Source organism: Bos indicus x Bos taurus, chromosome 20 (assembly GCF_003369695.1).
Source record: "Bos indicus x Bos taurus breed Angus x Brahman F1 hybrid chromosome 20, Bos_hybrid_MaternalHap_v2.0, whole genome shotgun sequence".
Lineage (NCBI taxonomy): Eukaryota > Metazoa > Chordata > Mammalia > Artiodactyla > Bovidae > Bos > Bos indicus x Bos taurus.
In genome coordinates this window covers 58,146,308-58,164,100 of record NC_040095.1, presented here as the reverse complement: position 1 = coordinate 58,164,100, position 17,793 = coordinate 58,146,308, and the positions used below count along the sequence as shown (strand labels likewise).

Below are 17,793 nucleotides of genomic sequence, written 5' to 3'. Positions count from 1 at the left end.
CCGACTCTGCAACCTCATAGATGGCAGCCCACCAGGCTCCCCCGTCCCTGGGATTCTCCAGGCAAGAATACTGGAGTGGGTTGCTATTTCCTTCTCCAATGCATCAAAGTGAAAAGTGAAACTGAAGTCGCTCAGTCATGTCTGACCCTTAGCGACCCCATGGACTGCAGCCTACCAGGCTCCTCCATCCATGGGATTTTCCAGGCAAGAGTACTGGAGTGGGGTGCCATTGCCTTCTCCGACTCTGAGCTAGTTCTACATAAATCCAAACAGTTGCTATTATGAGTACAAGGGGTACGCTGTTTGCTTTTTTCCTATTTTTTCATTTTAAAACATTGCATACCATCTTTTGGGGGAGGGGTCTCTTTTTCTACTTATTTGCTTTAGGTTGAATGTTTAAATAATTATGCTTGAATGAAAAAGGCATTTCTCAAATGATCTGCAGGTCAGTGTTGACCTGGTCTCAGGTTACAGGTCTGAAGACTTATGTGCCTCCCTGAAATGTCAGCAGAAGCCTTCAGCTAGAATAAGTTCATCCCAGTCCTGAATATTCATTGGAAGGACTGATGCTGAAGCTGAAACTCCAATCCTTTGGCCACCTGATGTGAAGACTGACTCATTGGAAAAGACCCTGATGCTGGGAAAGATTGAAGACGGGAGGAGAAAGGGAGGACAGAGAATGAGATGGTTGGATGGTATCACTGACTCAATAGACATGAGTCTGAGTAACCTCCAAGAGTTGGTGATGGACAGGGAAGCCTGGAGTGCTGCAGTCCATGGGGTTGCAAAGAGTTGGACACGACTGAGCAACTGAACTGAACTGAACCAGCCTGGACCCAGGGTGTGCATGTACTCCCTTGAAAGAAAGCCATTAGCTTATGAACTCAAGCACACAACTGTCTGTACCTTCACATCAGCTATGAGGTCAGTAAAAACAAACAAACAAAAAGCAACAAACCACAGAACCGAAAACAATATATTAATTTTTTTGAGAGTATCGTTTCCCTTTTGCAAATAATTTCTCAACAGGAGTAACCTAGAAGTGAGGACCAGTTTGGAGACACGTCCTGGGAGCCGCATCAAGGCAAGCATCAATTCGCCTCTGTGATTTCCTGAGGGACGTGTTCCACAATTACCTCCGCCAGCCCCAATGCTAAATCAACCTTGAAGAGGGAGGTGAGGCTGAGAGACACTGAGGTCTCCATCACCGGAGACTGCTGTCTCTCAAACACTAATTTTAAAGAGAGTGTTTTGGAAACCGCGCTGCAGGAGGTTCTTACCTTGTCAAAAGCGGGGTAGACAGCACGGATTTCCGTCAACCAGCCATACGGCATGTGACCCACAGGGTATGTGGCTGTCAGAATTGCTACGGCCTGCAAGAGGAAGAGCAGGCAGTTAGCAAGGCATCTGCAGAGAGCATCTCCAGCCTCTGCCTGCCGCCTGCCACATGGCAGCACGAGCCCACTCAGCTACAGGTCCCCCGACAGGTCATTCCATCCTGGGTGACAGCATGGCCAGCCTTGGAACGGCCCTGGAGCCGGAGGAAGGGGCAGAGGCCCCCTGCATCCTGGGGAGCGGGCTGAGCAGGTCCAGGGTATGCATCTTGTTTTAGATACGTTTATCCAGGCCCTGATCGCCGATTGAAAAGCCAAGATTTCAACCCTGGTCTGCCAGGTTCTCACGGAGCCAGACAGAACCCTCTAGTCTAGCCCGATTCTTGAGTCTCCAGATGCGATTCTGAGCTCCACCCCTGCTGTCTGAACACTCGGCACTCAGGGACCACCTCTCCGCCTCCATGCTGTACTTCAGGGAAGCTGCGCACCTGTTCATGGCTTTATAGTACTCGCCACCCCACTCAACTCCCTTCCAGTCTGTTCAGCCCAGGAGAGCCCAATTCTGATGTTTAACTTGAGACAACTAATACTTCTCACAGGAAGCCAAACAGGTTCTTCCAGGAATAGGAGACTTTCATTTCTTTGTTGTTGTTCAGTCTCTTAAGTCTCGTTCCACTCTTTGCGACCCCACGGACTGCAGCATGCCAGGCTTCTCTGTCCTTCACCAACTCCTGGAGCTTGCTCAGATTCATGTCCATCGAGCCGGTGATGCCATCCAACCATCTCATCCTCTGTCGTCCCCATCTCCTCCCCTGCTTTCAATCTTTCCCAGCATCAGGGTCTTTTCCAATGAGCCAACTCTTTGCATCAGGTGGCCAAAGTATTGGAGTTTCAGCTTCAGCATCAGTCCTTCCAATGAATATTCAGGGTTGATTTCCTTTAGGATGGACTGGTTTGGTCTCCTTGCAGTCCAAGGGACTCTCAAGCATCTTCTCCAACACCACATTTCAATTCTTCGGCACTCAGCCTTCTTTATGGTCCCACTCTCCTATCTGTACGTGACTACTGGAAAAGCCACAGCTTTGACTATACAGACCTTAGCTGGCAAAGAGATGTCTCTGATTTTTACTACGCTTTCTGATCTTGTCATAGCTTTTCCTCCAGGGAGCAACCATTTTTTAATTTCATGGTTGCAGTCACCCTTCATTTTGATGCCAGAAATGTGAGTGAGGTAGGTCTTTAGCTGGTGAAGACACTGCTCTGAGGAGCAAGTGGTAGAATCAGGCAGATCTGGATTCCAGCATCACTCCATCACTTCCCAGGTGTGTGTGAAGCATGAACCCTCTCAGGCCCCCTCTCTGTTCCTCCAGCAAAACCACGAGACTAACAACAACCACAGCACAGGGCTGTTGGGAGTCAACAAGATGTATGCAAGCGCCAACACCATCAGAAGCAGACAGTTAATTCATGTCAGTTCTGTCTCCCTATGCTGAGGTCTGTCTCTATGCACTGAAGTCCATTTAGAAATGATTTTAACATACAAATTGTCTTGGTTGTTTTTTTATTTTTACGGGAAGATGGAATTCTAGCACACAGGTGATTGGTGGTGGTGGGGGGGGACGTGTCCCATGCTTTTTACAGGACAGCTGAAACAAAAGTATTAGGTTAAAAAGCTGCCGTGTTACAGAAGCCACCCCAGAGGACATTTGTGAGTCAAGAAAACAAAATCCAGGAACCCACGGAGGCAAGAGAAAGCATTCGGCTTGTGATTTATGTACTTCTCTTTCCAGGCCAACATGAGCTGCTTCCCGGGACATGGAACCTGGCAAGAGACCCCGGCCTGGAGACGTGCTGAAAGTGCATGCAAGGGCACTTGTGTAAACAGGAGGCCCTCAGGAGCGGCCACAGGCTTTCCTGAAGGATCAGCAGTCCCAGAGCCAGAATTAATTCCCCAGAAGGCAGGAGATGAGCAAACAAACTAAGTCTTTCTATTTGTTTATACCATACTGGCATGATGGAAAAAAATTAAAAAATGCTTCGACTCTCTCCCTAGAGGAGCTGCCAGTTTCCCGAACAATTTCTTGAGTTGTGAGTAAACAGAGGAGACTCTCCTTTGAAGGAGGGCAGGTTGCCAAAGATGCAGAAAGCCATGGTGGGTTGGGTGGCACATGCAGGAGGCAGAGCAACGACAGGTGAGGGAGGTGGGCAGAACACAGAAGCATCAGCCCTTGCCCTCTGGGTACTTCTGCACATGGCCGGTCCCATCGTCTTCTATGACTACAGTGAAGAGGCTCCATGCTGACTCCATGGGAAAATGGAGAGGCCATTGAGTGGGAGAAAGAAAACCTGGATTCTAACACAGTCCAGCTTCTTGCTACTTTTGCGTCCTTACCTCGGTTTTTTCATGTGGTAAAAGAGAAGGAAGAATAAAATATCTTCTTCCATACTCATTATATTCGTTCAGTCGCTTAGACGCATCCGACTTTTTGCGACCCTAAGGACTGCAGCCCGCCAGGCTTCTCTGTCCTTCACTATCTCCTAGGAGTTTGCTCAAACTCGTCTCATCTTCTGTCTTCCCCTTCTCCTCCCACCCTCAATCTTTTCCAGCATCAGGGTCTTTTCCCATGAGTCGGCTCTTTGCATCAGGTGGCCAAAGTATTGGAGCTTTATCATCAGTCCTTCCAATGAATATTCAGGGTTGATCTCCTTTAGGATTGACTGGTTGGATCTTCTTGTAGTCCAAGGGACTCTCAAGAAGTCTTCTCCAGCACCACAGTTCAAAAGCATCAATTCTTCGGTGATCAGCCTTCTGTATGGTCCAACTCTCACATCCATATACAACTACTGGAAAAACCATAGCTTTGATTATACAGACCTGTGTTGGCAAAGTAATGTCTCTGCTTTTTATTAGGCTGTTTAGGTTTGTCATAGCTTTTCTTCCAAGGAGTAAGTGTCTTTTAATTTCATGGTTGCAGTCACCGTCCAGTTGATTTTGGAGTCCAAGAAAATAAAGTCTGTCACTGTTTCCATACTCATAATAAAACAAAATCACATCATTCTAAGTCACGGATGGAGATCCTCAATGCTTCCTTGTGTGAAGGTATCATAGAACGTAATATCACAGAATTTCTTAGCTCTCAAGAGGAACTGGAAACAAATTTGTCAGCCATCTCCCCGCCCCGATTTGTTACACGGTGACTTTGGGCACCCATGTTCCCAGAAGGTGCCTTACCTCCGTAGCTGCAGAACTGCCACCGAGGTCCCGGGAAACAAAGAGGTTGACAATGGGCCTACTGATTCTTTGTGTGGCCAAGATGAGCGCCAGAGGCCACCAGAAACTCAGCATCTTTCTTATTGTTGCATCTCCCTGTATCAACAAAATGGGATAAAAGTTTGCTGAACTTGAGAAGAAGAACAGAAAAAAATAATTCGGAGTCAAAGCCTTTTCTTTTGATGTCAATCATGAGTCAGTTCACTATACTTAAAAATAATGTAGGAAAAGCCTCTGTAGACAAGCCAAGTTGAATTAAAATAAAATGTACAGTCTTATTAGAATTGAACTTAGACAGCTGGCAAGCTCCCGTGAAATCAAAACACGCCTTTAAGCTTGATGGCTTCAAACCACTACTGTCTAAACAGGGCAACGCTAACCCAAGCAGAACCCAGCTTCACAGCCCGAGAAACAGGTGGGAAAAGTTCTTGTTCATATCATAAAACGGACTGGCTAGAAGCCATGTCGGTAAGAGGTAACTTGTAGAAGTAAAACATTATTGTAATTTATTTTGGAATCAGTATGGTCACAAATGTGCCTAATTATTTGGGCACTCTATAAGTCTATGACAGACGTTCCTAATCTCAAGGCTCTGACATGTAAATGTTCACAAGCATAAGCAAAATAAAAGCACAGTAAAGAGAAGGCTATTTATTAACAATTCCACAGCAAAGATAGGCACTATCTTTAACACCTGGCTTTTATCAAGTGACTTTGGTTTTGAGCCTTCATAAAGGTAAGTGTTGCATCCTGGAGCCATCTCAGTCACTTTATTTCCCTTTGCTAGCAGCTGAATGTTAGGATGGGTTGCTACCATCAAGACCAATCTGATACGGTGGTCCTCATGATGGAAATATCTCAATCTGATATTATTTATGGCCTGACCTCAGATCAAGGTGAGTGGTCAGTACAAGGACTGTTTTGACATGACAAAAGTAACATATGGTCAAAGGTGGGATCAGGGTTAGAGTGTGGTAATGTACTTAATTTATATATATATATATATATAAATTGAAATTGCTAGTCATTCAGTCACGTCTGACTCTTTGCAATCCCATGGACTGTAGCTCACTAGGCTCCTCTGTCCATGAGATTTCCCAGGCAAGAATACTGAAGTGCGTTGCCATGCCCTCCTCCAGGGGATCTTCCTGACCCAGGGATAGAGTGGTCTATTTATATTTATATATAAATACAAAGTCATGTCTACTTACCTTATAGCTGGCTAGATACCAACCCAACTGATATTAGAAGGTAGAGAAGATTAGCATACATATAAATCAGATACTGTTTACACCAGTGATGAAAAGTATGCTTTGGGCATCTGGGTAAGATTATACCTTGCTTGTACCATATTCACCTTTTGAGGCACAGGCCAATCTCTGTGGGCTTCTGAGACCACATCCTTCTCTTCCTTCTCTCAGCCTCAGAGGGGAAGCTCTTGTATTCCCATTGTGGTCTCTGTGCTGTCTTGTCTGAATATTGTTCCTGTGTTGGTGACTAAGCCAAATGGGACATAAAGCTGACTGAGGCCACAGGCCATATTTAAAATTTCCTGTGTCACCTAAACCTTCCCCAACTCTCTGTGTAGAAGGTACCTGAATGAGTGTGTTTAGCCAGTACAGAAAGCCCAAACCCAGTCTGGATCCCTGATGTGAAATTAAACAAATATGAGTTCAATGGTACCAGGGCTCCTGAAATCTTTGTTGATCAGAGTGACTTCCTTTTGACCACAGAGTAAGAAGAACCATCAACATTGTGCCTCCTCCTCCGCCTGACATGACTCACCGTGACTCAGTCTTCTTGTACGGAGATAAGAAGGCTGGAGAGTGACCTCTAAGGTCTCTCTTCCATCTCTACAGTTCATCAGCTCTCCAGCTGTTTATCCCTGTGGACATTACCAAGCACTTGACCTTGGGATATGACATCCCAGAGAACCTGCCTGTTAGCTGATATGTCGAATCACAGGGGTAGGATCAAACTGTATTCCCCTCGGATGTACAGACAGGCTGTCCTCGGGGACTAAGGACCTACCCCCAGCTCCGGTCCACTCCTGTCCGGGATGATGTCGTGGATGTTCTTGTAGTAGCCCAGACACAGGGTGGTGCAGCGCACGAGGGCGCCCATGTACAAGGATAGGATGGGGATGAGCAGCGGCTCCCTGCATTCCAGGTGACTGTGAAGTAGAATGGCTACAAAAACGACCTGAGAGGAGGAGAAACAGACAGTCATCAGGGAGAGGACAGAACCAATTAACAGAAGCCCAGCCCAACTCTTGCACCCGGAACTGAGATGGATGTCTGAGCAGAAGCCTTGACACTGAAGGTGAGGAGAGCAGGACCTGGGGTTACCGCTCAACGCTTCTCTGGGAGAATCCAGGGTCAGATGTTTGGGAAGCACTGGAAGAACACACAGCCACTCTGTTATGTTCACCACTAAGTACTTCTTTTAAGGCAACTGCACACCTGGTCAACGTTATTGCTAAAGACTGTCCAGAAGCTTTGGCTTCCCAGACCCTAAACGATGCCCCCCCAGGTGTACATGTAATCCACGCCAGAGGACCTAAGTGACCTTCCGCAAAGGACAGAACAGTGAAGAGCAACGGGCCACAGAAAAATGACCATTTACGTTTATACCCTGGATTCCACTAAACATGCTGCGAAAGCCGTCAGTGTTAATTACAAAGCAGAGAATCAAAGTTTAAGATATGGACTTACAAAGGTGGCATAGGTCAGAAAAATACGAAGTCAGCAGGGATTGAAATAATAGTAAAGTGTCAATCTCTATTGAATGGTACAGGCTCCGAAAGCAAATTTATCAAACCATTTAACTTCCCATCTTGTAGAAATGAGGGAATCAGTCCAGCCTCTGGGCAGAGTCCTGGGATTCCCATCTTGGGAGGAGCCCTGAGGAATAGAGGGTGAAGAATGGAGGGTGCTGAGGTAGGAAAATGGGGGAGGGGAGAGAGGATCTGAGCTACATCAACCTTCTTAGCCAATCATCCATGGAAGGATAGGCTTGTGAAATATACTGCTGCTAAGTGAGTCTGACCCAAGGAGGCATATTCTGATTGCTGCATTCTCAAGAAACTACTGGTGACAGAAAGTTAAAAAAGAAGCTGGAGAATGAGCATGATTCATCAAATGTGTGCATTCAATTGCTATAGGGAACAGAGCAATCCAGAGGGACTTTGGAATGAAAAGTATTAGACGTTAGAGGTGGTCAGCTTATCCCACAACCTGACACGTGTGCCGGGGCTGTTGTTCTTAAACCACTAAATGCGACAGAACCTGTCAGAGATGCCCGCAGGGGAATGCAGACGACAGAGCTACGTGACCCGGCTGCCTGGGCAGGACCTGGCTGCCCGGAGCACGGATGATGTGAGTGTCCATTCACGCTCAGGATCACACACTCACGTTCATGCTCACTGAGGATACAGCGGAGCCCACTGATGGAAGGAAAGATGCCCGTGACCGTCTCCACGCCTGCTGCTTCCCAGGGGAACAAATGTTCTGTATTAATTGAAGGATGGCAAAGACCAGCTGGGCAAAGCCTTGTTAAGGCCCTATTGTGTTTGGAACAGAAGACTGAGTTTTGTGATGTGGCCAAGATGCCCATTTATTTTGCTAACTAATCAAAGACCTCTCAGGGGCCCTAATGTGCAAACGGACTAGTACATCTGCAGCAGGCTTCACATTAGACATACACAAACCTATGGCGTTAACGAAGATGACAGTGTTTAGAGACTGAGAACACGCTGGAGGGAAAATGAGTATGTAAAGATGAACCCTCCTCTGCCAAGTCCAGGAAGGCTCCTGGTGGCGCCATCAGGACGGCCAGATGAGCAGAACCGAAGAAGGAGATCTGGACATGAAGGAAAAAGGAGGGGGAGGTATGGAGAGGACCAGAAGGAGGAGCAGAGTGGGCTAGAGTGGGACAGAGGCGGGCAGGAGACTTTCGGCCCAGACCAGTCCAAAGCCAGATGGTTTTGTCAGCCTCCCCTGTGTTGTTAACAGCTTGATGCCGTGTGGTCCAACACTTATTGTACATCTTACATCTTCACTGCGGGCTGGGTCAGTTATCAATTTAAAACAATCGCTGGCCCTTCTGCATTTCAATCTAGAATTAAGATTTTCAAATCTGATACAGCCATCAAAACTGTATCGGGTTATTTTGCAAGCGGAACCTACAGACTCAGTAGTGAGGATTTTCCCAGGGAGAGCCTGCTCTGGGCTGGGGATTCAGTGATGGATAAGGTGGTCCCAGACTCTGTTCTCCTGGAGCTGACAGCCTCACAGGGAAGGCAGGAGTCATGGTCAACCCCTGACAAGGCCGGTGAAGGGAAGAGGGTGGCGATGATGGGAGTGAGGAGGAGGCTGTGGAGTGAAGAGGGTCGCCCTGTGGGGTGCATCTGAGCTGAGACCCAGAGCCCAGGCAGCTGGCTGGCAGCAGGTGGCGGGAGCCAGTGGTTGGTGGGGATAGCAGAGGCCAGGGCATTCCCTTCCGGGCAGAAGGATCCAAGCAAAGCCCCCAGGGGGAGGGGCTCGGCTGCATTGGGTCTGGAAGGGAGGACCGGGGCCTGGAGGGCAGAGAGCAAGGGGACAGAGGAGAGTGATTGGGTTGGGGAGGAAGCAGGGCCAGTGGGTTCTCAGCTCCTCTCAGCCTGTGATCAGGATACTGGCTTTTTATCTTAAGAACACCAAGGAGGTAATTTGAAAGCAGGTTTGAGGAGGGGGTGAGGTGGCCAGAATGTCACTGAGAATCGATTACTGTGGCCCCAAGTGGGGAAGGACGGAGGAGACCCAGAGCAGAGGGGCAGGCCAGGGGACAGGAGGCATCTCTAAGGATCCAGGTGGGAGAGCTGACCTCTCAGAACTGAGCAGCCGAGATGGGGAGAAGTGGGCTGATAAGGAAGCATCTAGGATTAAATGTTTTAGACAGATGGGAATGAAGAGGGGTGCTGCTAGGGTGGCTCCCGGGTTTCTGAGCAGATGGCAGGGGCAGAGGTTCATTCAAAAATGCAGCCATCAAGATCATGAAGATTATGAATGGAGGCTTATGATGCCCTTGAAGGATCTGAGTGGAAATATCATAGAGACATTCAGATGCCTTGTCTAGAGCCCTGAGCAGAGGGCTTGGCTGCAGACAATTATTTGGTGAATATCAGTCATGTTACAGATGGTATAAATGCAGGGCAACCATCAGATTCTTCATGAATAGAATACACAGTGAGGAGGGATGGGTCTTGAGCAACTTCAATACACATCAATAGATGACCTGGGCTGTCGGAAGTAGGAGAAAAACCACGATATGGTGGTGTGAGAGCCAGTGGGAAGGGGTGTTTCATGGAGGAGGGCGCAGTCAACAGAATGAAGAGTTACTGAGACATCCGTGAAGTCAATGGAAACTGTTGTACTGGATTCAATGGCAGGCAGGTCATTAGTGAGAACTGTGTGGGTGAGCTGATGGGGCGGAAGTCAGTCTGCAGCAGGTAAAAGAAGGAAAGAGAAGGGAAGAAATGGAGACCCTGGGTGGAAACCACCTTTCTGAAAGGTCTGGCTGTGAAAAAATAGAATTGTAGCTACAGAGGTACATGGGAGCCAGAAAAAGCTTGTTGCTGATGCTGTGGTTGTGGTTGTTTTAAGAAGGCAGAAGTTTGAGCATGTTTCCACGTCAAGAGAAATGATCCAGGAGAGAGAGAAGGAGTCACTGATAACTGATGAATAAGGTTCCCCAGAAAGCGGGACAGGACGGGCTCAGAGGCACCGGAGGAAGAAGTGGCCTGGGACCAAGGAGGGACATGTGCTTTCCTGTAATGGGGACAGCAGAGGTGATGCAAGGGTCTGAAAGTAGGCATGTGGCTTTGAGCTCCTCAGTGAAGTGGGCAGTGAGGTCTGCTGGGGACAGTGAGGTGGGTGGAGACGCTCGGACACGGTCACTAGAGTCAGCTGAGGTGAGTGATGGGATTGTGAATGTGTCCTGCGATCAGTTTGTCCCACTGTGAAACTTTCTGCAGGAGCACTTTCTGCCTGGGTGCAAGTGGTGCGAGGTGCACACCATTGGGTGGTTCAGGACTGGGATCTCGGCAGCAGGCTGCGATGGAAAGGCAGGAGACAAGGGGACTTACAGCAGTACAGCCAGATTACTCAACTGGGATCCTGGGATCCCACCTCTGGGGCCTGAGCTGACTTCAGAAGGCCAGGGCTGACGAAAATAGCAGAAAGAGGAAAGAACTAGAGGTTCCAGCGAGGTCCAAGAACCCGCCCCACCCAGCCGCCAAAAGTTTCATTTAATACTGAGCAAGCTAAGAAAGTCCAGGTGATCATGAAATATATACAAAAGATATGATTATTACAATAATGGTGACACAGAAAACTGTATCATTTTGGAACCAAACCAAGAGCTTTTTTTGTATTATGACATGAAATTAATTAGCTTACTAAAAATTACTTTTTAAACAGGAGTTGGCACTGACACTCAGGCATTACAAACTGTTTTCATGCTATCATTGGTGATCACTCCCTTCCTATCTATGCCAAGCTGGTATTTCAAGGGACTTTGCCTAGGACTCTACATGATTTCAATACGTTTAGACCATGAAATTTTTGCACCTTGTTTTATGTCCCTGGATATTTCCAACGTCTCTTAGTTTATAGTGTATGGGAACTTGAATATAATTTGTATCCTACTTCTGTGTGAAAATTGTACAAATCTTAATTATGTTGAATTGTTTCATGGTGCTTTTCAGGTCTACCATATTCTTCTACTTTTCTATATATTCATTTTATTAATTTTTTGAGAGCTTGATATTGAAACTCCAACCAAAGATCTTAATTCATCTACTTAAAAATTGTAATACATAGTGAAACTGTATGTAACTTTGTTCTGGATTTTACAAGTCTCCTGTAAATGCGTTATCATACTTTCATAATTTAAAAAATTAAAAAAAAAAACCTTTAAAAATGTTTTTAAAAAAGGACTTTGCCTGGGATCTATTTATTCATTACCAGATCTGGTAATTCACAAATGCTTTCAAGTAATGAGAGGAATGAAGTTGAGGGTGGGAGTGAGAGCCAAGGACTTACGAACCAAAACTGAATTTATTCCCTCAACCAAACCGTGGTAGGGACTCAGGCTATAAGGTTTAAAATAACTATATCACCGGGAACAGCCCGAGGTCAGATGGCACCTGAATCCAGCTTCCATTGCCCCGAATAACCAGGTAGGTTTATTCTGAAATTTCGAGCCCTCCCAGCAGGCAGGGGTCAGTACTAGTTTTAAAATTAAGAAGGAAGAAGGCTGTGGGCATACTGGGAAAGCATTTTTCAGGGATATGATTTCTTTCTTTTACTCTTGGATGCCTGCTGTATTTATCTAAGGCAAAGATGTGTGTTTTCCTTTTTGCCTTTGAGGACACCACATCTACAAATGCTTACTCAGGCGTCCATGCTCATGTTGAAAATGAGAGGTGTTCCCTTAATTTCCAAGTAAGTGATTAGCATGAACGAGGCAGTTCAGTTCATCCCTCAGAGGATGAATCAAAAGTAAGACCAAGCAAAAAATCTCCAATAACTCAATAAGAAAATTAACAAAGATACATCAAAGAATGATGTTAGTGGGTATTCAGGCATGTGCTAGAAAATGCACACACACTCATACACACACAGACTCACACACATAATGTTAGCAGGAAGCAATTTAAATTACTTTAAATAGTGATCCATGGAGTCAATGCAATTAATTTGGAAATTTAATTCTTGGCCTTCAGGGAGTACTAACAGTTGAACAGTAGATTACTTTAAAAAGGTGATTGAAAGACTAGCATGCTCAGCAGGGAAAAACCAGTAAGAACCATGTGGACATGTTCCTAGCACGGAATTGAGAATTGGAAAGCAAGTTTAGAAATCAGTCTGCCTCCTTCTCCATAAAGAGATCATTCTCCAAATCCCCAACTGTAGGAACTAAGTCTAACTTACAGACGATAGCAATTAAATATCTTCTGCTAAAGTCTGTCGTGATATCTTTGATGGAAGAAAAAGGATGGAGCATGGACACCAGGGCTGGTGCCAGACCCTGGGGAAACTGGACAGAACATGTTCTCAGACTCAATTTCCTGATTCTAAGTTTGCGGGAAAGATGCCTGAATTACCCAGTGGCAATGACAATTAAAGACTAAATTCTAGGCGTGCTCTTCTAAACCCAGCCCCGGGTGACTTGGCCACACAGAAGCCCGGGTGTCCACCCCATCAGGTGCACCGTGGCCCTGTGACCACGTGCTAGCCATGGCTTTAGAGTCATTTCAAATGCAAGAGCCTTAACAATAAAGGTCAAAACCTCTGATAGTGAGATTCAATTCCTACAATCCCCGCTTTTCGCAAGGTTCTACACACTGTAATCACGGGAGGGTTCGTTTGCTCATTCATTTAACAAGCTTTTATCAAAGTCCATGTTTGATTTGAATCAAGTAGGGATGCACTGCAGAGTGGATGGATGTAGATGAGGCGTCGGCCATTTCTGCCCATCACCTAAAAGGAGCAGCTTTGACACACACCACACTTACCTGAGCTATGACATCTGAGATTGAGGCACATCCAACCAGGAAACTGTATTTGTGTTTTAAGAGAATGCCAGCATGGGTCCATGCCTGCCGGGAAGGAGAGATTTGGGCATGAGATACATTCAGGATTAGGTTACTTCTGGTTCCTATGACATCCTGGGCGTTCTTGAAATAGACTTTTTACCCACCCACCTCCCAACCTTAGTAGCACAAGTTTAATGAATCTTTGATTGATACAATGATTGTAACTTAACCTGGAGCCCAGGACCAAGTGAGGTTTTTAAGCAGAACCAGTGACCACATAGCATTTGTTTCGTACCAATTATCTGAAGACTAGTGTACTGGTTCATGGGCCTGGCAGGAAATCTGGGTGAATACCAGGAACGGGGACCAGTGTGAGTCACAAAGCACAGCTTTCTGGTCTGTGAAGCAGGTTCCAATGAGGAGGGCTCAGAACTGGTTCTGAGTTACTGCAGTCATTACAGGCTCCCACTGACTGATCAGGGCTCTACCACTTCCTTCTCTTTAAGTTTGGGCAGGATCTGATCTGACACTTTGTGACTTTGAGGGGAATTAAGAGGAAAGTGCTAGGAAGCCTGCAGACAACAAAAAGCCCAGGGGATGGCAGGTTTGGAGAAGGTTTGAAGTTCAAAGTAAGATCTGTTTCAGTATCATCTTTCTAACTAGTAAAGGTCAACTTGAACTGACACAGAAATAACATTTCACGTGGGCTAAACCCAAGCACACCTAGGGAATAACCTAGGTCTGTGTCAAGACTATATAACTGCTTCTATTGCTACTTCCTTCTCAGCCCGCAGGTCCCAAGGTGCCAAATATGAAAAGAAAGGCAAAGTGTAGATGACAATTGCAAACTGTGGATGGTAGGCTGTCTTTATTGACTGAAAGTGACCTGGATGATAAGATTCAAAAATATTATCTCTCCAACTAACACATCAGGGCCATGCGGTAGGGTGTGTGTGTGTGCACGTGTGCATGTGTATGTGTGTTTGGGGAGATGATATGTATTATTTTGGTCTTTATCAGTAATCTTTTACTACTGGTCTTTTGGGGGAGTTGGTAGATGAAACATGGAAGAAAAGTGTGCGGATCACAAATGTTTTGAGTTCTGGGAACTTCTGTGGCAAATGAGTCTGTGAGCCACATTTAGTCCTGCGTTCCCTGATTAATAGTAGTTCTTCTGTGTGTTAGCAGAGTCTCAGTGCAGATAGGAGGAAGGGCATTAGAATCTCAGACTCTGCCTAGGAAGCTGGGTCTTCACTCTCTTAGGCTGTGAAAAAGGTCGGTCACCCCATTCAGTTCTCTCACTGCTTTGAGGGCACTGTGGTGCCACCTCAGTCCAGCCTGGGCCCCATGGGGACTCTGCTTCCATACACCCCAAATCCTTGGCCTTTTTCTTTTGGAGGCAGGGGGCATAGGGGTGGACGGTCTGTGTCAGCTACCAGAGTAAACACACCTGGTGATAAGTAAGAAAAGGGAAATCCAGGTACAAGTGTTCCAATGGCCAAATTCTTAGCCTAAAGTGATGTCAGGACAACTGAAAATCAGAACCTTCGGTGGAAACTGAGGGTTTAGTATCTAAGGCTCCCCCACACTGCTAGGAAGTCGTCAGATTCAGTGAGGCTGTGCCCGTAACACAGCTGCGGGCACAGTGAGCCTTCTGATGACATTTGAGAGGATGGACCACGTGCATTTTTATTAGTACCTTGCCTCCTTCCTCCGAGGATTTGGGGCTGCTGCCTTAACCTTGATACAGAGGTCCACTCACCTCACACATCTAATGTATACAGAACTGGAGGAGAGGGGTGGTTAAGCAAAACAAAACAAAACAAAACCTATATAACAGTAAGATCAAAGGCCATTTCTTATAAGAAATGCCTTGTTGCATGCTAATGATTTGTGTTTACTTTCATGTATGTCTAAAATTTTTCATAATGAAAAATTGTTAAAAACTAGAAATAACCCCATACAAATGATCATATTTTAAAGCTTCCTTTCAAAGGTAATTTAAAATGGATCCTAAAGAAAGGGTTTATTTTCCACCATCAGCCATTATTGGAGATATATGTATATGTGTGTGTGTGTGTGTGTATATATTTTTGCTAAGTCTCTTTTATATCTATAATACAGACGAATAGGAAAAAAGCATTCTTTGAGAACTCTTCAGTATCAGGACAAAGAATGTAATCTATGGAAGTGAGTCATCCTCAGCTACTCTAGCGAAGCTGGTTATTAAAGTAATAAAGCCCTATCAGGATATTCAAGTGAGTCTTACTGTAAGCAGCTTTGGGTGCTTATACCACACAAGTGGTAAGTTTATCTGAAAGCTATCCTGATCTCTTGAGCCTGAATATATCAGAAAAGAATTTATATTTGAATCAAAGTTTCAAGGGAGCTCCCTTGCCTCCTGCCAGAACTTGTGGCAAATGCAGACAATTCTCATAAAATAAACCGACAAGATGGACTGGTTAAAAGTCAGTGAGTGGTCAGTTGGAACCCTTCCGCACAGCTGGTGGAGAGGTAAAATGGTGCAGCTGCTCCATCAGTATGATGGAGCCTCAAAACCTTAAAAACAGAATTATTATATGATTTAGCAATTCCTCTTACGGGTATATACTCAAAAGAATTACAGCAAGGATTCAAAGGGATATTTGTACACTCATCTTCCTAGTGTCAGTATTCATAGCAGACAAATGTGGAAATAACCCAGATGCCCAAGGATGGATGAAAGGATAAACAAAATACAGCTTATACATACAAGAAATATTACTTAGCCTTAGAAAAGGACATTCTGACACAGGCTACAACATGGATGAACCCTGAAGATAGTCTGTGAAGTGAAATAAGCCAAAGAGCCACAAAAAGACAAATACTGTATTATTCTATTCATGAGGTACCGAGAGTAGTCGAGTTCACAGACACAGAAGTAAGAGTCGTGGGTGTCAGGGACTGGGGGAGGGTGGGGAGTCAGTGTTCAGAGGGGAGGATGGAGAGAGCTGAGCGTGGATGGCGGGGATGGGAGAAGAGCAATGTGAAAGCACCCAAGGCCACTCAACTGCACTTAACAATGGTTCATATGGGAAATTTCACGTTATATGAATATTCCTCCAGTGAGAAAAGTGTAGAGGGCAGTGAAGAGAGCCTCAAGTGTGTAGGTCATTTTGTACAGAGTTCAGTTCAGTTCAGTCGCTCAGTTGTGTCCAGCTCTTTGCAACCCCATGGACTGCAGCACACCAGGCCTTCCTGTCCATCACCAACTCCTGGAGTTTGCTCAAACTCATGTCCATTGAGTTGGTGATGCCAAGCAACCATCTCATCCTCTGTCATCCCCTTCTCCTCCTGCTTTCAATCTTTCCCAGCATCAGGGTTTTTTCCAATGAGTCAGCTCTTCGCATCAGGTGGCCAAAGTATTGGAGTTTCAGCTTCAACATCAGTCCTTCCAATGAACGCTCAGTACTGATCTCCTTTAGGATAGACTGGTTGGATCTCCTTGCAGTCCAAGGGACTCTCAAGAGTCTTCTCTAACACCACAGTTCAAAAGCATCAATTCTTCGGCACTCAGCTTTCTTTATAGTCCAACTCTCACATCCATACATGACTACTGGAAAAACCATAGCCTTGATGAGACGGACCTTTGTTGGCAAAGTAATGTCTCTGCTTTTTAACATGCTGTCTAGGCTGGTCATAACTTTCCTGCCAAGGAGTAAGTGGATCTATTGTAGGGAGTAAGTGGACCCATTTCCATTTCCGAGTTGCCAGGGGCTGGGAGAGGGGTGGATGGGGAGTCAGTGTTTAATGGGAATAGAGTCTGTATCCCAGGATGAAAAGAGTTCTGAAGATTCACAACAATGTGAATATACTGCACACACAAAAATGGTTAAAATGTAAGTTTTAGGCCATGTACTTTTTCCCACAACATAAAAAAGAGTGCCAACGACCTTCCTACTCACCATCGCATCCATAAAAGGGAAGGCAGCAAGATACAGGAAGGCCCTTCTTGTTTTATTCCCCACTGACTCATCCACATGGTGCAATTTATTGATGATGTAGTAGCCTAAGTCACTATATGCTGCAAAAAAAAAAAAAAAAATACCCGGCAATATTTAGAAAAAGTTATCCTCATAAGCTTTTTATCTCAAAAGTTTAAAAACAATTTTAAAGATTATATATATATATATTTTGTAGAAAAATATAGACAAGCAAAAGGATGAAAATCATCTACAATCTCATCCATCCTTCTGCCCAGAAGAGGTCACAGTTGACACTCTGGGTGCTGATCACCCAGTTGTTTTATGGGTGTTATGTGGTGGAGTATGCTTGGGTGTTTTAACACAAAAATGGCCTCACACTAAAAGGTTGTTGTTGAATCACGCGAAGACACCGGGATTCTTGGCCCCCGGAGGAGAAGAATTCAATCCGGGGCCAGAGACGAGGCTTGATCGCTCAGAGCTTTTGTGTAATAAAGTTTTATTAAAGTATAAAGGAGATAGAGAAAGCTTATCCTAGGCATCAGAAGGGGGCAGAAAGAGTGCCCCCCTGCTAGTCTTCAGCTGGATGTTAAATAGTCACTAGCAGTCTGTTAATGAAAGAAAGGAATGTCTTAAAACTCAGAATGG

General features: G+C 45.5%; 1 protein-coding gene across 1 annotated transcript in view; it reads right to left on the bottom strand.

Moving 5' to 3' along the window:
* Window positions 1–17,793, bottom strand: part of ANKH (ANKH inorganic pyrophosphate transport regulator) — a 170,018-nt gene that overhangs the window by 38,577 nt on the left and 113,648 nt on the right. The window contains exons 3-7 of the mRNA XM_027519896.1: window positions 17,128–17,246; window positions 13,163–13,246; window positions 6,637–6,807; window positions 4,567–4,701; window positions 1,281–1,373 (exon numbers count right to left, since the gene is read on the bottom strand). Coding sequence (XP_027375697.1) covers window positions 1,281–1,373; window positions 4,567–4,701; window positions 6,637–6,807; window positions 13,163–13,246; window positions 17,128–17,246 — 602 coding nt within the window. The remainder of the gene's footprint in view (window positions 1–1,280; window positions 1,374–4,566; window positions 4,702–6,636; window positions 6,808–13,162; window positions 13,247–17,127; window positions 17,247–17,793) is intronic.